General features: G+C 39.2%; 1 protein-coding gene across 1 annotated transcript in view; it reads left to right on the forward strand.

Moving 5' to 3' along the window:
- Positions 1-25,092, forward strand: part of ctnnd2a (catenin (cadherin-associated protein), delta 2a) — a 218,703-nt gene that overhangs the window by 77,667 nt on the left and 115,944 nt on the right. Inside the window, exons 3-10 of the mRNA XM_062441201.1 lie at positions 5,752-5,786; positions 6,835-6,939; positions 10,801-10,973; positions 15,878-15,932; positions 16,792-17,011; positions 17,352-17,469; positions 18,270-18,402; positions 23,040-23,213. Coding sequence (XP_062297185.1) covers positions 5,752-5,786; positions 6,835-6,939; positions 10,801-10,973; positions 15,878-15,932; positions 16,792-17,011; positions 17,352-17,469; positions 18,270-18,402; positions 23,040-23,213 — 1,013 coding nt within the window. The remainder of the gene's footprint in view (positions 1-5,751; positions 5,787-6,834; positions 6,940-10,800; positions 10,974-15,877; positions 15,933-16,791; positions 17,012-17,351; positions 17,470-18,269; positions 18,403-23,039; positions 23,214-25,092) is intronic.

The following is a 25,092-nucleotide window of genomic DNA, read 5'->3' on the forward strand; positions in this document are numbered from 1 at the left end:
TCACTACCCACAGTTAGTCAGAACTGATCCGTCAGTCAAGTTGCTTGCAGTGTGATCTATGATAAATGAGAGGAGAATGTGATGATAGTATATTAAGTTTTTTAATATTTGATGTCATGATGGATACATATTTTCACCAATCAATGCACATACTGTTGCCGGTAATTTTATGTTTTTTTTTTCTCTCACAACTCTTTGAAACTGAAATGCTGATATGTTGAGTAATTATTCAACACATTAGTTCCCAAATGTGTCAAATGTGTTACTGAATGTGCTTTCCAATCCTCTGTATGTCCTCGAGGTGTCTCTCAACATCTTCAGTCATAGAACACGAGTACGTCAGCAGAATTTCAAACACTTAATTCACATGCAGATAATCAATATTCTCTGACATGATCAAATTGAGAATGTTGTTCTGTAAATCAAGATTAAAGTTTAAAAACTTAAAATCCCAATTTAAAACACATGGAAGTGAAGATGAAAGAGGGCTGTGCTGTGTGGGGGGGCAATTTTTGTGATTTATATAAGCTGTTCCTCATTAGTCAAGTTGTTGGCCATTAGTCATCTAATATTTGGAAATGAAGGAAACGTTGAATCATTTGTTCTAACAAGTGTCATGAAATTTGTCTCCAGATTTTACTCAAATGGCCACCTGCTTTTATATACTTTAATGAGGAGATACATTCATTTAACATAATTCCAAGCAAATGAGCAGCTTTACAGCTTAATGAAAAGGCCTATGAAATGGGCTGGACTGCTTTGTAATGACCAACCTCCCCCACATTTGGCCTAAATGGTTCATCATTCAGGTTTATTTCAACCCTGATGAACAGCAGTCAATCTGACAGCTGACATTTTACAAAGGTTGGAAAAAAAGGTGGTGCAGTTGGAAGGGGGATCACCCCTCAGCTGGATGGCTCGGGTTCAAGCTGCCATGTCCAAAGCCATCCATCCTGCTCATTCAGCTATCCTTGAGCATGGCACTGAAATCCCCCACAGCTCCTGGCTGTGCTGTAGCTGACCTTAACATCTGACCTGTTTGCAAGCAAAGATGGATGAATATCCACATGGAGATCAAAAAAGGTAGCATCATTTCCTCAATATCTATTAGTTCCTATTTCTCCGACTACAACTTAGTGATGCTCACTTACCTTGAATTCACTATGTGTAGAGTTTACATGTCATTCAATTACCTTAGATTATTACAACATTTTAAAACTGAGAGTTCTGAAACTGAAAGAGGTATTTAATTCCTGTTCAAATTACCTGTACTGTAGTTCTTGCTTACCTGTTTAACACTGGCCACATCACTGGAAACTGATTATTAGTTGACATGCCTGGCTCCTCAATAAAAACACACCAGTAATGAAATGTGGATTCATGCCTGTGTTCAGAAAGCCAGGATGTGTTTATGGCCACTTATTTCAAGTAGATTAGACCTCTGTAATGGTCTTTTCACTGCTCTTCCCAAACAATCCATTGATAAACTATAATTAATTCAGAACTCTGCTGCCAGGCGTTTAACTAGAACAAGAAAGAGAGAGTACAAATTCAGCTAGCCTGCACTGGCTCCCAATGTCTTTTAGGATTAATTTTAAAGTTATTTTATTTATTTACAAAACTCTCAATGCTTTAGGACTAACCTATATAACTAATTCTTTGTTGTTTTATAATCCTTCATACTCTTAGAGCGTTTCCTGCCATTTAAAAAAAAAAAAAGAAGCTAACTATCACACAAGTAAGAAAACCAGCAGCTCTGTCTTTTTGAACTATGCACTAAAACAATTGAAAATGTATTTGTTTAACATTGCTTTTAACTAACTGTCTCTCTTCCTTATTGTATTATTATCTTTTACATATTTTATTTTTCTTACCCATTCCTTTGTTTTATGTCTATCTTTCACATAGTGTGTTGTTCTTGGCCTAGCTGCTCTTCCTATTTGCGTCCTCTTTTCTTTGTTATTCATGTGATTGCTTGGTTTTTATCACATTGAATTTGCACTTGAATTAATTCACCTGTTTTTATTCACTCTTTTGTTTCTTCATTTAATTGTAAAGCACTTTTAGCGACACCCTCTGTATGCTGCTATATAAATAAACTGTATTATTGTTATTATTATTATTGTTATTACTTCGTGATGAGATTTTTGTAAACGTCAGAAAGGGCATTATGGTCTATTAGTCTTCTGTTTTAATGCTGACAATAATGAAATAGCCCAGGTCTGCACACCAAGCCTGCTATTTATTCCTTTCTCCAACACAACAGGATAGCAATTATCAAAGACGTGAAGTGCTTTTAGTTCCGTGTGTGTGTGTGTGTGTGTGTGTGTGTGTGTGTGTGTGTGTGTGTGTGTGTGTGTGTGTGTGTGTGTGTGTGTGTGTGTGTATGTGTATGTGTGAATTTAACAACTTGTGTATGGAGAGGTGTTTTAGTGTTAACCGTGTGTACCTTTTTTATATGTAACATGCCATCACATATGCCAGTGTGTGTGTGTATGTAGGTAGGTATGAAGTCATTAAAACTTGATCTGTGTAGAATTGACAGCTTTATGCGTTAACCTGTAATGTGTTCTTGTGCTCTGTGGGAGCAAACAGCAGATGCTTGCATGTGTGTTTGCTTGCTGAGCATGCATACACACACACACACACACACACACACACACACACACACACACACACACACACACACACACACACACACACACAGGCAATCTTATCAGGATGGGCAAGTGTTCTTAAGTGCTACTATCTGTGAAAGGAGGCAGCTTGAGGATTTGAGCAGAACCTTATTTGGCAGTGTGTAACTCTTTCAGAAAAATGCTCTCCAAACTGAGAAGTAATGACTCATGAAGGATGTGGCTGCTGGGATTCCTGTCTAGATGGTTTCATACGTTTATCTTAAACACATTAATAGGTCACACATTTTGTATTAGTGTACTTAAAATAAAAACAACTGCACTGCAATTGTTACACCCCTCTTTAACAAAATTTCTCCTGTACAGGATAACACTTTGAGGATCATTATGAAGTTCATACTGTATTGAGTATATTAGTTTATATTGTATCTGCCAGCATTTCATTTAATACAAAATAAATACACTGCAAGGCTATCATACCACCAGCAAGTTGGCCTTGCTGTGTCTTATTTATGAATTCATTAGCTCTACCTTTGGAACTTGAATTTCCATATTTTCCACAAGACATACAGTAAACAGACATGCCCATGCACACATTTTGACTATAAGAGCAAACCATATTTTTCTTCCAGGCTACATATTTGTGAATACTGCAGTAAATAGAGTATGAGTATGTGGGGTATGCATGCATGTGGGTTTCATTGGGAACGGTAGAGGACGCTGTGTGTAGCAATGTGGCAGTGCAGAGTGAAGTTGTGAATATAAAATGTCTCTTTAATACAGGCTCACTTTTAAAAGAGAGACGCTGCCTCGCTCCGTGTAGTGTTGTGGCATCGCAGGCGAGAGTGTGCAATGTTGTGGAATAATGCTGTGCTTGTTAAATCTCTGTCCTGTCTATCAGATCTCTGAGTGTCCCATTTCAACTACACTTTAACATAGTGTCACAATGTTTATTGCCGTTAGCACTCAATAATACGATACACACAAGTCTGAGTAGTTGGACAAAGTGAGGAATGAATCATGGAGGATTTGATGATTGATTACATATAAATTACTCCTGTATATCTTTGAATTGAGAGCGATCTAGTAGATAATGAGAACAGACGTGGAGATAATATGTTATTGATTATGTAAAGATAACTTCACAGATATCTGTAAACATACTGATCACTTTCCTCAGTCGCTCTTGATTAACTCTGAATCTAAATCAAGACAAGTGTCGATAGGAGACTGAATCACCTGAAGATAAAGTTGGCTTTTGCTTTTGACATTGTTTTGGTTCATTTTCCTTCCCTCATGACAATCAGAACCATCGTTCAATAAAACCGAATCAAACCTTAATTGATTAATAAACATGTAAACAATAACAAAACCTATCTCAATAGCTGTCCCCAGGGCCTATGGAACTAACTATGCCACAGCAGAAAAGCAAAGCTCAGACTTGAGTATTTATTTTTACATCCTACATCCCGGGGGTAATATAAGCAGAAATCATGCTGACACAGTCAAAAATATCACACACTCACAGCTATTGACAACAGGCAAAAAGTTTATATTGATTCATGTGAGTATTTACTTAGGAAACAGATAACTGAAGTGACAGCCTTTCACTTCACATTCAATTTCAATTCTAAATAGTTGCTGTGTCTGTGTTTGAGTGAAACATTCTGAGTGGTATCAAAAACAATAACAGTGGGACCATAGCAATAGGTTTTACCAATAATATGGACATGTTTAGGTTACCCATGGCCACGGTTTGATTTGAACCATGATTGTATGCTGGTTTCTGCAGCCTAATTCAAAAATTCACACCAGAAGTGAGACGTCAGCTCCACTGAAGCGTCCATCCGTTGAGTCCATGCCAACTCCGACCCCTGATATGGTCGTCACGCTTCAGAACCAGCTGTCCAGTCAGCAGCACACGTCCTAAGGTGCTGCAAGGACAGCAGCCAGCCAAACTGTCCTTAACAGGCTGACTCATATCAGAAATTCAGGGAGAAAAAAATGCTTTTCAGTGCAAACAGTAAATAAGAAAAAAAACAAAGGTAAACTACAGCTTTGATTCTCTTTTCCTTTACAGCTGTTTCCCCTGCCTCCGTGGCATAGTACTTACAAGTCTATACATTACAAGACACTGGCACTTCAGAAATAGGCTGCTGTGTGAATCAAAAGTGATTTATTCACTTAAATTAATCTACGAAAGCTATTTAGAAAATGCCCATCTCCAGCAGACCATTACCATCTCGCCAAACAGACAGATAAACACATGTAAATGTATTCTCTCATTCTAATATACCCCAACAAACGTGTACACACATGACGGCACACAGGCACAAACACACAGGACACAAATTGAACAATGACACCACACATGCGCAAACGCTGACAGACATTCAATTAGAAAAGTCGGGTATGTGGAATACCAAACAGTCTAAATGGGACAAGCGTAGACACAAGCCAACTGGCCCAGACAGCCAGTCTAATGGTGTAGATGAAGTCAGATGAAAGAGTCTATATGTATCAGTTAGTCTGTCCGTGTCTGCATTGATCACACAGCAGGCAGCTCAATACTCGTCTCTAACTTTCTGTGTTTCCCTCTACCTCACTTTGTCTTTTTCTCTATCTTCAACCCCGCCGTTAATCACTGATCAATTGACAGTCATCAAGAGAATGGAAAAGAAGTTGTGTTTATGTGTGTATGTGTGTGTGAATGGGTGCATGTCTCTGTGTACAACACTATCCATTTGAGAATAGAAGGACTGTTACTTGAGTACACAACTTCATTCAGTGAAATGTTAAAGTTTTAGAAGAACTTGGCTGTCTAATGGCTGACTAACAACTAAAATGTAATTTAAGAATGAGTCTTACTTTATATCTTATTATTTAGTTTGTTTGTTTAACTGAGCATAATTGAACAATGACATTTAATTATGTCTCCATTTAAATGTTTTACCTTCTGTTTAATAGATTTTACGTTTCCTCATACTTTGTAAAGCATTCTCTTGTCATCTGCCTTTGATGTAAAAATCCGGCTGCTATTCTACAGCTGTGTTGTGTGCTATTTGTCCTCTTTTTATCATTGACTCTTATTATTGACCATCTCCTTCTCTTGCAGTTCAGCAGATGAGCAATTCCGCTGGAATGCTCAAGGTAAAGTTGAGCATGAATATTTGTTGGGTTTAGTTGTCATGTATTCTGCATGGTTAACAAACACACACACACACACACACACACACACACACACACACACACACACACACACACACACACACACACACACACATACACACACACACACACACACACACACACACACACACACACACATATGCATATGCATGCAGTGCAGAGGTATTGTTGCTTGAAGTCACTACTCAAATCCATCTTTTACTATAGAGTTGTTTTTTTTTTAACTCAAACAATAGATCATACATACCAGTGTTGACGAAATCTTTAAGGTTTTATGCTGGATGTGAAATCCCTGACTGCAACAAGTCTCTGCAACACATCTTGCAAACTATTTGTAACTCATTTTGAGTAGAAGGATTAGATTTATTGCCCAGACACCAACAAGACCTGTTCCACGTCAGGGATGATTGACACGCTAGGAAAATTGTGTGTCAAGGAACATTTGGAATTTATACCTGCAGCCCAGTAATGTATGAGCAGAAGCACCCACCCACATACTGTACCTGATGGATTAAAAGATGATTGCTGGCACACACACACACACACACACACACACACACACACACACACACACACACACACACACACACAAACACAAATGTAGCCACCGACTCCAATTCATATCGGTGCATCAACGTGGTGCCAGATCAAGGCCGCTGTTGGCGTTGACAGTCAGAGTTTATCTGTATGCGCACACTTTCTCCTCGTCTTTCTCGTTCATCTGTTGCTTTCATTCACATAAATCTCCACATTTACTCACACACGTAGCACTGACTTGATTAAACTTTTTGAATAACTTAATTTCCAGTTAAACAGCTCCCAGGGCAAACTTATCAGGGTCTTTTCCATTTTATAGTCAAAGTGTCCTTCAGCTTATAACTAAGTCATAATGTGTGGGTAGGTTTTACTGACTGTGAAAGGAGAATATTGAGGTTACAAGACAGAGAGGTCTCATTCTTCTCTCTCTCTCTCTATTTTCTTCTTTGTCATTCTCTCTTCTACTCCACAGCGGATGGACAAAAAGATATCGAGGACGAGTTGACCACAGGTTTGGAGTTGGTGGATTCCTGCATTCGTTCCCTCCAGGAATCAGGAATACTTGACAGTGGAGAACGTAAGTGTACTGAGCAGCAACTGTGTTGATTTTGTGGAAGGCGAGGGGCATACAATCTAATCATCTAAAGTTTCTATTTTAATTCCAATTATTTCAGTCCATTTAGTGCTATTGACCTGACTCAGAGCAAAGCACAACAGTTAACCAAACAAAACACTATTCCGTGCAAAGAGCTTTAAGATACAAACTGAAACTCATTTGAGTCTCTGATTTTTATGTTTATTCCCATTTGTCCTTGAAGGATTTCATTTGTGTGGGGGAAATTAGGTTTTTCTGAACTTTAACACACAATAGATAAAAATCGGGGTCTGCTTAACTCTAGCAGGTATTCTCAAAGTGTAAATAAACCTGTCACTGCATCAAATGGAATGAATCTCATTTTCAGTTGTCATGCATAGCCACTCAATAAAAAGAAAAATAAATTCCAAAAGAATATTAATGAAAATGATACCTGTGGTTGGATATCAGTTTAATTATTGAAAGGTTATGATGTGTGTTGCTTTGTAATTGTTGCTTTTCTTGAAGAAAGAAAAATAGAAAGTGTATTTATATTAGTCATTATATTAGTCTTGCGCAAGTAGATATGTTGCCCAACTCATTTATACTCACAAGTTGAGTCGAGGGAGGGATTTTGTTCCATACTAGATATTAAGTTGAGTAAATATAGTTGGATAAAGTGTTTCTGTATAGTTGAATATGTTCTTTACACAGCAAAAGTAAGAGAAATGCATTTTCTCACTAGTTAAGCCCTAGTTTTTCACTAAATGTACACTGCCATTGCTCCATTTATGTGGAGCTGGATAGATAGCAGCAAGGCAGAACACAGAGATCATAAACATACTGGGCTTCATGCAGATTTAGCCTCTCCTGGATTTTTACCGACAAGTCTCAAGCAACTTTTTCCACCCTGTAGACTTTCCATCCTGAAAAAGGAACTCAAAAAATGATTGAGAGGCGGCCCCGTGTACGAGGTCTCACTAAATGTGCTTGGCATTTTCTTTGCAGGTCATTGGTTTTGGAACACTGCATTCCCATTTTCACTTATTGTCTGCTGACCTTTTTGATTGTTTATATTGCTATAATGGATGGCATTTTAAGAACTCACACTGTATGTATTGCACATCACATTTCTACGTGACAAGTATACTCACATGTTATATCATAGGCTTTACCACGTGTCATTTCTGGCATTACTAGAATGGTTTTGCCAGTGTGGAGCACCTATATAAAATGTGCACACACAATAGCATTGTGTATACAGTGCATAGAGGCAGTGGTTGTAGAATAACACAAAAGCTGCACAGGATAGAACTTAGAAATATGTTCTGAAATATTTTCATCAGAATTGCTGTCACTGGTTTGCTTTGATAAGAAACAGGTTGCATGTTTAAGCACATGCACATGGACAGTGGGGTAACATGTCAGATAATTTGATGCTTATCTTGTTTGTAGGAAGTGCCTGAGTCCTCGTCACTCCTGCCTTTATCTGTGTCCAAATAGACAGCACTCTCAGTGTGAGCACTCTTATTGTGGGTGCTCCATACCCAGCTGTTTTTCCCATTTTGCAAATGGATTTCTACCAAAAGCATCACAATGTGTGGGTGCAGATAAATTCAGCATAGCTTTCAGTGTGTGTGTGTGTGTGTGTGTGTGTGTGTGTGTGTGTGTGTGTGTGTGTGTGTGTGGTTGTGTGTTTACCCCAAATGGGAACACTGCAAATAGCTAAGCGGTAAATACATGGAATAGTGACATATCGTTGTCTTCAGTGAAAGGTTGCACAAACCAAAGAGGCTTTTTTGCTTTTAGCTGATGCAGTAGAACCACACAGACAATTATACACCAAAAGACCCCAACGAAGAGTTAATGTCATTAAATGTACTTCTAAAACTAACCTTTTTAAGGTACAAACCTCATTTTAGGTTTATATGGGTAATCATGTCATATAGTGAGGAAGAATATGATGTTCAAAATGTGTCTGAGCTGCTGAAATATTAATATTTTGGAGTGAGTATGGAGACTATGAGACTCAATAGAGACACGGAAGGACTTAAAGCCCCTACTTGTGACAGTGTTTTTTTATTTAACCCTCTCACTCACACATATATTAATACACACACATAAATAGTTCACAAACTCTTGAACTCCTGAATACACTTGAACTATTTCCCCATCCACTAACGTAATGACCATCCTATTATCCAACCATCCAGCACAAACACACTCAACGTCACATGTGTGAACGCCGCAACAAACATACACAGTTTTTGTCACGATGTAACACACAATGTAACAAACACCAAGGCTGAGTGATGATGAGTTTGGGAGCTCCCACTCGCACAAAGTGCTGTTTAATAATTCATAAAAAGCAAGGGATGAATCGAGATGAAAAAAGACATGTCTTTTGTGAAGGCGAGAAGCAGAGGAGTTGATCTTGGTTCACAGCTCACAGAGTCGCAGGGAGAAAGGGATTCTGGGGGAAGAGAGAGAGAGAGAGAGAGAGCAAGCAAATAGATATGGGAGAATAATAATAAGGGGCCTTTGTTATATTGGGTGAAAAAAAGTAACTAACATGTCAGGGAGCTTTGGGGAAGACCCTTACTGTAGGCTATTCTTGCTATTTAGAAATTTGAAATCTGGAAAGTAAGAAAAAACAGACTTTTTTGTTGCTACTTTAATTCTACAAATTGTAATTACATATGTGTTAAATAAAAGTCTAAATTTGTATTCGGAAATGGAGAGAGAGTAAACATACTAACTGAAATATTTATACACCTCAGGTCACACACCTAACTGTTCTTCAATAAAACCAAACCACACATATAAACACACATACTGATAAGCTATTTAAATACCTCCCACACACCACTGACTACAGAGTGGTTTGTAATAGTTCCCTCCAGTCCACCTCATCACTCCATACACAGTTCAGAAGATCTTAAAAGGTGCCTTATGCCGTCTTATTCCCAGTCAATATAAGCTGTATGTGCTCAGCATGGGAATCAAAGAGAAGGGATTATCATTTGATGCCACAGCAGCAACTGCTTCAGGTAGTTGGAATGATGCTGCTTCTAAACTGAGTGAGATGAGGTTGTCATGTGTATGTGGTGTGTGTTGCGAACACTTTGCTCAACTTCATCTAAAGCAGATTTGGTTAATATATTCCTCTACGTTCAAACTGTATTATTTTTTTATTTTTTTTGGCCTTAAAATGACAGTAGGGATTGTGTTTGGTTTGTAGGCTGCTGAAGTTTATGGAGGGTAAAGCAAGCGCATTCCAGCAGTTTACGTATGTAAAGCCATATTCCGAATATGCTGCGTAGCTGGATCAAAACGAACAGAGATAAAACCAACTGTTAAATGATTTATTCTCAACAAGAACTTCCATATATCTTACACAAGGGGGTCAAGTGAAGTTTTGTTCAAGCCGACAGTACAAGGTAAAAATTAACATGTTTGGGGAGGTAACGTCTCAAGTTGTGAGGCATTTATTAGAAATTTCTTCTTCTCAGCCCTCCTCCTATACTCCCCATCTCCCTGCTCCTCCTCCTCCCATTCTCTCTGTTCCTCTGTTTCTCTTTCCCTCTGCTAATAAATTATGTATGCCATCTCCAACTCACGGAGTGCTGCACTGCTGCACTATCTGCTCTAAATTGCTGCTCTCTCTCTCTCTTCCCCATTTCACTCTTCGCCTCTCAATCTCTCCCCTTCACGCTCCCCCTCTCTCTCTCTCACTCTTAATCTCTCTCTCCTCACTCTTTCTATCTCTCTCTCTCTCTCACACGCACACACACGCACACATACAAACCCAACTCAACCCCCACCTCCCACCCAACCATACACCACTCCTGTTTCTATCGGTAGGACCGGCTCTTCTTTCCCAGAGTTCCTTGCAGCTCAACTCCACCCCGGAGGCTTCGCTCCAGTACTCTGCCAGCTACCATAGCAACCAGACCCTCGCCCATAGCGACAGCATCTCCGCAGCAACTCCTCAGCGCAGTGGGCAGGTTGGAGGAGCCGTACACAGCTACAACCAGGTAGGAAATACCTCTGAACACATACTGAGAATGCTGGTGCTGCTGACGATGAATAAAACAGCAATAGGACAGTCATTCTTACATTGGTCTTCCATATAAACTTAAGAGTATCTTCTTGAAAAACTTGTCTTTCAGTTTGTACAGTAAGCTGACCACCAGATATTTTATTAAAGTAACTCACCTGAAGTGCGTTCTCCACAGTTTCTTTGTACTTTCTTGCTCAATTAAGGCATACAGACTGTGAAGAACCAGCATTATGTTAGCATACACTGTATAAGCTGGTGCTCAGCTCTCTTGCCGCTCCATTATTTTGCTTCAGACTGAGTGAACATCGCCCTTCTTTTTCCTCTTACCTTTTTTCCCCAAACACTATCTTGGATAGTGCTTTACCAGCTACACGTATCTGACTCTTAATGCCTTCAGCAAACGCAGACTTGCTGATTTGTTTGACATGAAAATTAAATTGAGCTGTTCAGTACATAAGTTAGCACATATTTATGCAGAATTCCACTTCATCAAGCTTACTAAAGTAAACAGTCCAGTCCCAAAACTTTGGCTTTTAAAGCATCTTCTTCTTTTTTGTTTAAAACTGGTTAGAAAGAGACAGGTAATCAGATCCTCATTCTCAAACTAGGAGGCAATTAAATGCACACAGAGAAATCTCAGCAAGTGAGTTGTTTATAAAGACTTGAGGAATAAAGCCGGAGACAAAGTCACATATTAATCACAACAGTTTGTTGATGAAGAGAGAAACTCCACACCAAATTACTTTTCAGCCTACAGGAGCTAATTATTTCCAATTTTCATGTCCTTAACATATCAGTGGTGATACACTAACTGTACATGCACACGTGTACACTCACACACACATCAGTGAACAGCTGCAGTGTTTCATTAAAATATATTTCCAGTGTCTCTGGCAAATGTTTAATTTGTTATAGATGTTTGTGAATTGAAAATATTATTAATAATATAATTAATAATTAGCAGGCAGATATTTATTATTTAACAAGGACCACGGCTCTTTGAGAATATATTTTATGTATTTTTGCCAGCACGTTTTTCAGCAAAGTTTCCATTCTCGAAGTCAATAGATGTTTGTGTCATGTTACTTTTTCATTTGGTGTGTGTTTGTGTGTGCATATCTGTGTGTACAGTATGTGCCTGTTTGTTTACTTATGTGTGTGTCTTCTGAAAAACAAAGGTGAAGGAGGTGATATCTGTCTCTATGAACACATGCATTCATTTCCCCCTACAGTCACACCAAAGCTCATTTCATAGTTAGTTTCAGAGAATGCTCCCATTCCCTCCCTTAATAAATAAGAAATACAGGAGGCAAAGACATAAAGATAGAAACACAGACAGACATATAAATGGATGGACAGATAAGGCAAAGGGAGTATTATTGTATTTCATTTGTTACTGTATTTTGTATTCTGTAATTGCTCTTGTCCTGTATTTATTTTGTATTGCAGTGTTCCTGTCCTCTTTTCCCTCCTCCACCCTTCCTTCCCTGTCCTCTCTGCTCACCATCTCTGTCTATGTGAGCATGAGTTTGTGTGTGTATTCTCCTCTCTGATGTTTTTGGCTTGTCAGTGTAATGGGGCCAGTGTTGTCAGCAAGGCTTGTTGCTCATGAATAGCTTTACACAAGCCAAGTGCTGCTAGATGGGCAGCTGCAGCTTGCATGCATGTACAGTACATGCATGGTTTTGTTGCCACGTGCACTCGGGTGTGCATATACACTCCATGTGTAAATGAGTGCTTTTTTTAAGTTTGCACAATTGACTGTTTTAAATGGAGTGAAAGAGAAACTGAAGGGTCTAGCATGTTGCTGCTCTTCTGAAGGATATTTATAACTCTGAGAGGTCCTGCTTTAATAATGCATGGATACATGGCACCTCAAACATTCCAGTGTTTTACTGGAAGAGAAAAGAAGCAGCACTGCAAGATGACATGCGGTAGGATAGAGAAAGTGCCCTATCTCACACACAGCGTGTCAGGGTTTCTATCTTTTAGTTAACTCAGCCAACAATTCATCTATACTCATCATTTATTTACGTCGTGAATCACCCATCCATCTATTCGTCAATTTATCTACCCATCTATCTACCCATCCATCCACAGTACACAATCTAATAACATAAACCATTAATAGGGTTCTTAAACTCAGTTTTGTGGCCTGCATCTCATCAGTCTTAGATCTCTCACTTGGCTTCATAACCTACTAAACTATCACAGGGGACTTATATAGGAGATTTTTATGGTGCACACTGTTCTGGATAGTGGCTCACATCCCGATTAAGGTCTTTTTCTGGCTGTTTATAGAAACTTTTAATAATCCACTCTCTAATACCCTTTTATCCATGTGCGCTCAAACAAACATATCAAGTTACACTGAACACATACCGTAAAATTCTTACATGTACTTTTGTTCATAGGTTCCAATAACAAGTTAAATACTCAATCATTCTTCTTTAAGAATACAAAGTATATGAAAACATAAGAAAGGTTCAGTTAACATACCTGGTATATAATGGTACAATTATAGATACTACTAATAGAAGCACATTATCCCTATTTATACTGTTTATTTTCACTGTCTGCAAATGCTCAGTAGTAGCAGAGGAAAGATGAAAATTATTTTTTTTATTTTTATCAGGAAAGGCACGCATGTTCAAGATCGTTTGTCAGGGAGTTGACATCAAAATAGTGACTCATGTATGAAAATTGTCAGAAAAAAAATATGCTTATTTCATTATACTGAGCAATTAAGAATGCTGTTGACAGGAGATCACATTATGTGTAATCAGACAAATTGTAGTTCATCCAGAATCTTTCAGTGTTATTTTGACTTACTTTAGTTGCCAACGCATTTCTGTGAGAAAAAACAGGCAGAAATTCATTTTATTTCTGGCAACAGGATTTAAGACCAACTATTTAAGACTGAGCTACTAAAGGTATACACCCACACAGCAAATATAAAAACAATTAAGTACAAATAAGACCAGAATAGTATCCATAATCTCTAATGTTACACAGCCATATCTGATCTCTGATTTCATACCACATATCTCAACTGTATAAATGACTCCAACAGCATATTATCCTGACAGGGTAGCTGCTTTGGAAGTAAAAATCAGCCCATCGCTTGTAGCTCAGTGAGGTAAAGTTACAGCTTCCGCCAGGATTTACTTCTTGTGTGTTTAGATCAGGATGGATCTAGCAAGCCAAGGTGAAATGCTATACACTCTCATAAGCATTTCCACACATACACAGGAACATGCAGACAGAGACAGATACAGTTTCAAAGCATTACTGATTCAAGAGCATGTACTGCTTACTGTTTATTTTACCTCTTTCTCATCATACCAAAGTATCATTCTTTCAGTATTTATCAATATGTCCTTGCCTCTGCTTTACTGTATGTCAGATTTCTAAGAAAGAGACTTCTAATCCACTCAGCCAGAGATAAATCAGTTTCTATGACCCTTCTGCAAACAAAGCAGTGCAGCAACCCAAGTCCTGTTGTCTTCAGCAGAGAAGCTTTGGCTCATTGAAAAGCAGGAAAATATAACTAGAGACTGCCATTGAGAAGACAGTCACAGTCACACCTGGGAACGCTTACGTAGAGACGTAACTCCAGATGGTTTATATATGTGTGAGTAGCTGTGTTTGAGGCTGTTGTGGGGCTCCAGTTATTGGATGATCAGATGTTTGAGGTCATTAAATGTCTTGGTGTGCGTTTGTGTATACATGTGTGCTTGAGTGTGTTTCTGCCGTAATATGCAGTATAAAGAGACAGATATATCAACATAACATCATATTTCATGTGCGGAAATAAATTCAACCCATTTATTCTAACATCTTCAATGATGCAAGTCTAGAAAATATAGATTTTTGCTAGCTCCTCTTCATCAATGCATCCAATTATGAGAATTACTAACTTTTTAATGCCAAGGAACTTTGAGTGTTTCAAGTACTTAGATTGCCTAAGTGAAACAATATGCAGTTGGACCAGTGCTCCAAGGTGACTCAGTGACTGTGTGCTTGCATAATGTGGCCTTGTTCAACTGCAGCCATGTCAGGCTGGTAATAATGTATTAGAATCACCTTTACAGCTCTAAGCGTCAACATAAGGCTATATGAGGCTCAGTGGAGCACTGGCATATGCTCCCCCCTACCGTCTCTGGAGACTAAAGAGAATATATCAGGATAACCCAGCATGTGATGTGTGGTAGAAAGGCTTTTCACTCGTTCACACTTAATGTCGCCTCACACACTGATACATGACTTTTTGACTTTATTACATATTGCAGTCAAAGCTGTAGGTAGCAGGACAGTGGGTGGGCTAAAATTAGCATTTATTTCTTCTGACCTCCATTATTTTAAGTTTTGGCTCAAAATTAAGCTATGGTTGCTGACTTACATTCATGACATACATATATAGTTAATTATTTGTGAATAAAGGGGTTTTGTGACAATACAGTATATTAAGACATTAAATTACTATAGCCTGTAATCCTTTCCTCTGCTTTGAGTAGGTGGTGCAACAAGGCTTTATGAGAGATGATTTCAGTCAGCGTAGCTCAGAGGAGTTCATGGTCTGCTTCTATCAGTCTGTTTGAATCACCCCTCTGTTTTCTGTGGGGATTTCATTACCAGCTGCTCTAAGTTCATTCGGGACTCCTCAAAGGCTCGACTGAACTCATTGTGCATAAAAAGTTTTGATGGCCACTACTCTTTATTCTCTTTTATCCTATTTTTCTTAACACTGTCTCTCCCTTTTCCCTCCTCCCGACTTTTCCCTTCCCCACACGAACCACTCCCTCTATTCATCTCTTCTTCCCTGTCATGGTTTCCTACCTCCTCTCCCCTCACTCACTCCACTACACGCCCCCCCAGGTGACATCTAGTCGTGCAGCCCAGCATCAACAATCGCAAAGTGGGGCAGGGTCAGGTAAGAACTTTCCTCTCCCTCTCCTCCTCTTCTTTTCTGTCTCTGTTCATAGAGACGCACTGTGATGAAGCACTGTGGAGATGACATTTGAAGACACTGACAGGCATGCATGAGAATTTGTATAAAAAAGCTTGCAGAATATTTTCAGAGCCTGCATTAGACTGTTGGCCTGAGTAAACTATTCTCAGCACGGGTACTGTATTATGTTTTGACATGTTAGTGCTACTCCTCCGTATTCCACATAGTCAAAACATAGGGTATACTGTATTATTTCTACTGTAACCCAGGTTAGTTTTATTTCTTTAAAAGAAGTGTCATTTATTGACTAGTTACACATTGACAAACACACCCAAAAACCTCATCTACATCATATACCTTTTTTTCCAAAGGTAAAATAAGCTGGTTATACATACACAGGGCCAGTTTGTCATCTGATTAGTGTCTTTTTTGTGTTTTCCTGTTATTGAACAATTGAGGTCAGGCTCCCTCTCCACGGATTTTAAGTGTATTTGTAGTTATTGATGCACACAGAGGCAAGATAAGCAGGAAAACGTGACAGCAGGCCATGCACTTATCCCTTGAATGAACATTTATTCAAACCTTGCTTTTTGCTTCATTGCTGAGCCTTAATGTATGTTTTATACTTTTATTAGCCTGTCCCGATGTCAACCATCAGCTTTATTTTTGTATCTTATTTTTTTCCCCTCTTTCTGTCAGTACAAGTCTAAAGTAAAATGTCATGCATTGGCCTCTAGATGAACTCTGTGTATAGACTAAGCCAGCCTCACTACTGTCTCACTTTTTTATTGTTTGCCCTCCCTTGCTTATGTTGTTTTCTCTCCTTTCCCTTACTCTCCAGGTATCTACTACTCCAGCTCCACCTTACCCGCCCAGCGTGTCAGTTCTCCTCTATCTGGAGGAGGAGGGGGCTCAGGGTCTGGTTCCCCCAGTAAGCTCCAACGCCTGGGATCATCCTCTGATAACCCAGGGTACTCTACCACTCAACGCCTGCCTTCCTCCTCCTCCTCCTCCTCTCCCAGCAAACAGTCTCCTGCTAATCGTCTGGCCAAGTCATACAGGTAGAGAGCTACAGTGACTGTGACATTGCTTTTCATGTATTGCTGTTGATACTGATGTTTAATCGAGTCAGGCGCCGTCTGAAGGATGAGGCTGACATTTGAAAGAATTAATGCATTCAACTCAACCTCCTCTCTCATATGTTTTACGGACAGTATGAGAGGAGAGATAAATGAACAGTGAGTGACTACAGTAATAATAGAATAGAATGACTTTGAAATCTATGCATACACATATAGTTGACATATCATAGAGGAGGTATGTTTTTATGTGTGAAACGGATATCTTTGGAAGTCATGATTTTACAGACGAATGACGTTACTTTGGCCACTTGTCTTCCAGCACCACAGTTGCTGTGACAACAGGAGGTGGGGGTGGGTCTCCCCTGAGGGTGGCATCTCCACCCAACTCTACTGCAGCAGGGGGAGGTGCCAGCTCATCATCATCTCCTCTTCACCAGGTACAGGACGTCTCACACACATTTTATGTTAACAGAATATTAGAAAGTATAATATGTGGAGCATCAAGTCAGACAGAATAGAAAAATGCTAGAGGTTATAAAACTGTTTAAAAAAAAGATTGTGTAATATTATAGTCATATTATTGATTGACACCATGCAGCTGGGTGTTAGAGGAAAGATTACATTCTTTTCCAATTTGTCAGATCTTTAGTCATGACAAAGAATGGTGTAGTGTGGCTTCAGAGCAATTATAAATTGAGTCATATCTTCATACAAAAATCCATACTTGTCTGTTTTAGTCAAGTTCAAATGCCTAATATTTCAAATATCATTATATTTGATTTTGAAAAACTCTATCACATACATTCATCATTCTGTACAACCCTGGACTCTTAGGTATATGTTGGATGTTTATATGCAGTATCTCACATTGTACTATGGTGATAAGTATTTTTAGCATGGGTACTCACTGCTTGAATTACATCCATAACCCTAAGTGGTTTGGGCATGGTTTACACACACAGTGCCAATTTCCATTCAGAAGCCCATTTTGCAAATGTTTATCATGTGGATGTAGACACAAAAGGAAATTGGCAAAGGAAACTGAAAAAAGTACAGGTACAAGCTTGTCCCATCTGAACCACATGAATCAAAATATATCAACCATGTCAGCTGTTATATATTTGGATGCCAACAGACTGTAATCTAACGGGAAGTAATTGCACCATTTTACAGACTTCATCTTGTACATTCAAGCTTATTTATAATATTTGACAGAAAGAGCCTCTTGTCTTTGCAGATGAGTTCAGGCATAGGGAGCTATGCCACTCTGTCTCCCAAACGGCTGGCAGCTCACCATGCTTCCGACCAGTATAAGATCTCCCATGAGCTCTACGCTACTGCAACACTTCAGAGACCTGGCAGCCTGGCAGGTGGGGGTTCGCACACACTCATGTAGTCTCACATGCAAATATTGTATACATAAATCCAATTCCGTTTCTGGGACTCTAGTATCCTTACTGTATCAGTCTCACTGATGATGATGTCCTTTAACTAATGTTGAACGCAAGAAATTCAATCACATTATCAATATATATTTGAGTGAATTTTTGTTAGTCTGGATCCTCCATCTTGTGTCAATAGAGCATTTCTACTATAAGTGGGCCCCTGTGTTACATATCAATACATCTTACTGCCTTTCTAAGAAATATCAAGTGCTGCGTCAAATGCTGTCTATTTAATTATCCCGTCACCATCAGTGTGTTTTGGTTACTATCTTAGCATTATCTACTGCATATTGCAGCACTTTCACAAGAGAGTGTCAGAGCACATTTATGACTGCCCGCTATAAAGTAGAGCTTTAAAGGCGTTTGTAACAAAATGAATGCACTCACTGTTCCAGCAGATATATTTGTGAGTTATGAGCTGTTTTTGAGCAGGTCTGTTGTAACTACCTGACAAAATCTGCTTTGGGAAGATTTAAATCATTCTCAATCTACTAGTGTCTTAGAATAAGACCTTTTTAGTGTGTCTGGGAGCGGAATATATGAGTGATACTGGTCTTAAGGCAATGTTCAGACTAACAGAGACTTTTTATTTGCTCCTGCCGTTGCATTGACTAGTCTATGGCTTACTCTCTTGACTCTACAAAATTGAGTTGGCTGAGTGTCAAACTCAAAATGAAAATGTGTTGTGTCAACTGTTTATGGTTCATAGTAGGGGAATGTAACATTTTATTTGAGGGTTGGCTCTTTGTGCCCGTTTAAATTAAACACTGTAGATAGCCCACTATTTCAAGGAGTTTAAATTCCAAGACTAGTATTACAAATGCCATTCAGACGAAAAGTAATTTTAAACCTTTGCCTTTTTTATCTTTCATTTGGCTTTACTGAGATGTACAGTGTGTCCAGCACTCACCCTTCAGGCACTGTAGACACTAAAAATTATTTTGTCCCCAGTGTCAGTGATTTTCTCTTCCTACTTTAAGAGATAGTGGGTTTTAAAGATGTTGAATATTCTTCAAATACTTTCTTTATTATCATTATTATTATGATTAGTATTGATATTATTATAATCTTAGTGGTAGCAGTAGTACTAGTTGTAATGACAGTAGTCGTTTTCTTCTTTCATGTATATATCTATATGAGCTAACGGTAGATAAGATCCTCAATAAAAGCAAACATGTTAGATCTTTTGCACAGTGATTTGCCACATGTTGACTTTTTGCAGATTGTGTTTTCATGAATGTCAAGCAACAGAAATGAAATATCTGCCGAGGTTAAGATTTAGATTAAACCACATAGCCATATTTTAAAGCTCAATACTAAGTTTAATTGATTTGTCCATTAAACCCGGAGCTATATTGAAGAAGAACATGACCTTCATGCTTCACCCTGAGGGCATGGCTGTGATCTTAAAGCAACGCCTGCAGTTTCATCTCTCCTGAAGACTTTAAATGATCAAGAAAAGAAAGGAGTGAGCAGGAATGAGTCCCACTGGAAAAGACGTCTCACACTGATAGCATCATTAGCATACCTGTGACATGTGATTTTCAGAGTCCTTTCATGGGTTTGGACTGCCAAGTCGTGGTTGACTTTTTCCAGACAATCTAAGGGTGACTAATCCTGTAAATGTAAGAATTTAACTTTCAAATACTTCACTCTATTTTTGTCCATCCGTATTTCCAAAAAGATATCAATCAATTTAGTAAAGTTATTTGTAGATACTATTAGTCAGAGGTTTGCCTGTTCCCAGTGGATGACATCCTCCTTTAAAAGCACAGCAGAATTCATCTCAGTAGTGGTGTTTGGAGAGGTACAGCACCTACTCTACAGCAGAGTTAAGCTGCGTAAAATAGAAATCACCTAAAAAAAGAAACTCCTTGTCATTTCTTTTTCCATGAAGAGCCTGAGTGATACGGCCCATTGTGTATACATATTAGACTTAGTAGTACAATAACCTGATGTTGTATCCAGAGGGAAGAAATGAATGACTGAGAATTTCAGCAAAGGGGTATATACTTATAAAAATCATCAGTAAACAATATAGTTATGGGGCTGATATTGAGAGCTGACTGTATACATTGACACTGACACTGACTGGTGGTTGAAATTGTAGCTTTGAGATATCTAATCAATGACATTGGAGGTTAATTCTCACCATCCTATTAGAATTACAATAGGTGAGAAAACAAAGAATGTAAATGTTTGTTAGCTTTTCATGTTGATAATAGTTATCCTTTACTGCATGTATGAATGTGGTATTTAGTTTGTTTCTTTTTTTTTCTGCACAAACATGACGGAGACATCAAGGGACCGGAGTTGGTTTTTACATTTTGTTATCCTTTTTAAATATTTTACTGAATGAAACATCATGGGAGGGCATCTCTTTCTTTTTTTTCCCACCCTTTTTTTCCTTCCTTCCCCCTGCATCATTCTATCTTCTCTACTTTAAGTTTCCTCTCCCTTTGAAAGAAAGAGGTCAGTACTTCTATGAGTGGGCCCCTGTGAGTCAAAAAATAAATGAATAAAGAAATAAAACCAACTCACCAAGACTTCAAAGACGAAAGGGATAGGAGGAAGAGAGCGAGCTGGGATGAGTCATGCTGTTAATGGGTGTGTCCATGACTCTAATTAGCGCTCCTTCATGCATGTCTCTCGCTGGCTTCTTTTCCCTTCTTTCTTTCCGTCTTTAAATTATTCTTATTTCAATCGACCTCAATGGATTTTTTAATGTCAGAAATTGAGGCTCTTTCTCCCTTCATGTCTGTCATTCTCATCTTATCTCTATGTGTCTCACTCCCTTATTCTGACTCCCTCTCCCTCTTGCTGTTTGTCTTCACTATCTGGCTGCTGCTGGCTAGTAGAGTGTGACAAGAAGGCAGCCTACCTTTTCATTGGCAACGGAGGTAAACAGGCCAGTCAAGTTACCACACTGTTGAGAGGACACAGTTACACGATCCGCAATAACCTCTTTGCCACGGTCATGCCCCAGACAGGTATAATGAGGCAAACTTGTCCTTTGCCATAGCGTAGTGCAAGAAGTGCAGGCATGGTCCTGTTCATCCCACCTGGTAGAGTTTTCAATAAAGAAGGTTTAGGATTATAAGTCCTGCTGTGTATTTCTGCTTGAGTATTCAGCGGCTTTGCCTGCTTTGTTGGACAGTTAAGACAAGAAATAGACACCAGTCCTAAGCTGTGACAGAAACTACAGCATGGCTACATGAGTGAATGTACTTGATCCTACTGAGATGGCAGAGTGCCTCACATGCATTGATTTCTGATATGATCTGAAAGATTGAGGGGTTTTTGACTCTGTTAAATTGATGGTGGATTCACACGGAGGTTTGAATCTGAGACTCAGAGCACTGCACTCTTTCTCCTTCGCTCAGCCGCTGGAAAATCCTTTGCACGCGACTTGCCTTCGACCCGGGGCTAATACGATATGATACGACACTAGCTCCACTGGACCGTCACTCTTTCTCTCAGTCACTCACAGCTTTCCGAATCTGTGTGTGTATGTGATTATGTGCACGTCTTCCCACTTTATCATCCTCCATGTCACCCAAGCCCTACTGACTCGTTTTCATATTCACCCCATCTCTTCTTCTTCTACTCTTTCCTAATTTAATTTTGCTCTCTATGTTTTCAGAGGGAGGCCCCTGCCTTACATTTGTTCTGCTGTGTAATGAACAAATGCCTGCTGTCAATGTCTTCCTTGCCCTGTGTATGTGGGATTCCTGCCAAACACAGAGCAAGAGGGGCGACACTGCATCTCATTATTTTATAGCTGACAACCAGCAATGTGGTCCGAGGAGATTTAACAAAAAAAAGAAAAACAGCGACAGCTCTCTCCCTCTATCTCTTTCTTTTTTTTATCTCTCTCGATCTGTCTTTCTTTCCCTATCTCATCTGTCTCTATGTATGCACCCCGGTTTATTTTTCTTTCCCTCTCTCTCTATTTCTGATGTTGTGCAACTCTAACTCACCAATTGCCCTAGCCCTCATATAAACCCACACACCCCCATCTGTCCACTATATAAATGGTATGCTGTCTGTCACTTGGCTCTCTTTAACATCAGCAAAAAAGAAAAAAGGAAAAGGTTTGAGGTGAAGACGGACAGGTCTAAAGTTATAGGGCCATGAAGGCATTATTTTGTCAACTTACTGCTGTTTTCCTGTCCTCTTGATTTTTCTTCCCACTCATCAACACTGATACCATCTTTTGCCCATCATCACCACACCTGTTCCCTTTCTTTTCTCTGGTCTCTCTTGGGGGCCCATCCATCTTCTGCCACCTTCATCTGCCCTCATTTCTGTCCTCATCCCCCCATCCTCTTCCTTTCACATTATCCGTATGTCTTACTTTATTCTTTTCATCCTCCATGGTCCTTATCACTACCTTCCCATTCCATTTCCTCTTCTTTCCTTCCCCACTTCCTTAACATCTATTTATCCAAACTGTCTTTAAAACCCTTCTTGTATCTTTTCTCACTTTTGCCTCTTTTTTACTTTGTTTGAGTCTCTCTAATGCTATTATTCTTTTTTACTTTTCTCTGTCTTCTCTACAGGCTCTCGTGGCTCCTACAGTAGTCAGCACAGTCAGGAGCCGCTTCGGCCCTTGGGGTCCCCAGAACACCATATAGATCCCATCTATGAGGAACGTGTCTACCACAACAAAGGCCCTATGAGAAGCCTCAGCCAGAGTCAGGGGCCAGACACAGGCCCCTATCGCAACAACACTGGTAAGGCGTGTGTGTGTGTGTGTGTGTGTGTGTGTGTGTGTGTGTGTGTGTGTGTGTGTGTGTGTGTGTGTGTGTGTGTGTGTGGTGTGTGTGTGTGTGTGTGTGTGTGTGTGTGTGTGTGTGTGTGTGTGTGTAAAATGAAGATGCTGTAGCAAGGACCCACCTTCCCACCACTGACCAACTGTAGACAGGCAAATTTTATTCAGTCTAGAAAACATTGGGCATGAATCTGCCTTTATGCAAACTTATTCATGGAGCTGGGATAAATGTGTGAGGAAGTGAAAGATGTGTTCATTATTTGCTTAAATTACATCATTTACATCATTTTATCAATCAATCAAACAGCACGCACTCACCTCAAGTTAATCCCGGCTTGCATACTCAGTGTCAGGTATACATAATATATCCATGCAACAACACTAATCTATTCTTTTTTGTGCTTACTATTGAGGTATTTTGTTTGGGTATTGTATTGTATTGTATTTTGTGTACTGATTTGTATTTGATGCTATATGTTTCAAGGAGCGTAACAAACAGAATGTTACAGTGCATTTCCTCTTTCGGTTGAGGCTACTTCTGTGTTTTGAATAGCCAGCTCTGTACATTTTCAACAACTGCACCCAGCTTTGGGACAAATGGGGAAAATACATTACAGGTAGTAATGCATAACAAGTATAAAAAAAACTATTTCCTAGCCATTTTTATTTAGAAGTATACATTTGTGTTTCTCTTCTTTCTTTCTTTTTTTTTTCCTAATTAGGAATACAGCACAGTCGGGCACATTTTCTATCAAAGTCACACAGTCAGACATACTCATTCTCACCCGCTTCCTCCGTAACTCCATTGTTGCCAGCAATGTATTTTTAATAGGGCCTCATTGAGCTTATCTCAATGTGGGTTTAGGTACGCCATGTTAATCCCATTACCGTATCGTACCCACATGAAAACACCCAAGTCGGTCACGGCGCGTTCACAGCTCCCTCGATGTCATTAACCAGCCTAGCCTTAATAGCTATCATTAGCATTTGGGTCAGAATCATAGCAGTAAATATGCCACTCTAGACCAGTGTTCGAGTTGATCAGTTTGACTCACTTGAAAGAAGCGAGAATTGCCTTTAAGCGCAGAGCATAGCGATTGAAGCACATTTCAGAGTTAAGGGGTCATTGGGTTTGCTCTTATTCTTGTGGGATATTGCTTTGATTACTGTTAATGAAAATTCTGTACAGCGCGTATAGTGATAGAATTGTCTTTGCGAGCAGGAATTAATGAAATAAAGGCACTTCAGAAGTGTACAGAGATGATCCACTGTTATCTATAATTTACTGCTCCTTGTATTTGTAGTTTCAATAGATGGGTATAAGAAAACTCACAAAGGAAATTTGCACTGCAGCTACAAAAATCAATAGAGTGTGGATTACACCGTGTACATTCAATTGCGATGCTCGAGGTTTACAATACGCTTCTCCTATGATACAGTATTTTAATGGATTGTCTCATGTTGTTTGAGCTAATTTCTCAGTCGAAGTGTATCAGCATGAGCCTTTTTTCTCTTCATATGCAATTTGACCCCCCACTGTGCTTTGGCCCTTGCAACTATACCGCTAAATCAACACACCAAAGACAACCAGCACCTTGAAGACACTGGGCCACAATGTTAATGCTCAGCCTAAGAAGAGCATGTTTTAAAAGTCATGTGAACAGTATGTGCAGTGACTAAAAGGTTGTCTAATAAGGATTCATAATGCACAGAGTGATAGTGCATAATGAACTGATAAGGGCTGTGCTGACATGGTGAGCAGTAAGTCATTAATTATGTCATAGTGCCTTTTCTTGGCAATGGCAGGCTCACATTATTGGTTCATTAAGCTGGCATGAATC

Source organism: Scomber scombrus, chromosome 20 (genome assembly GCF_963691925.1).
Source record: "Scomber scombrus chromosome 20, fScoSco1.1, whole genome shotgun sequence".
Lineage (NCBI taxonomy): Eukaryota > Metazoa > Chordata > Actinopteri > Scombriformes > Scombridae > Scomber > Scomber scombrus.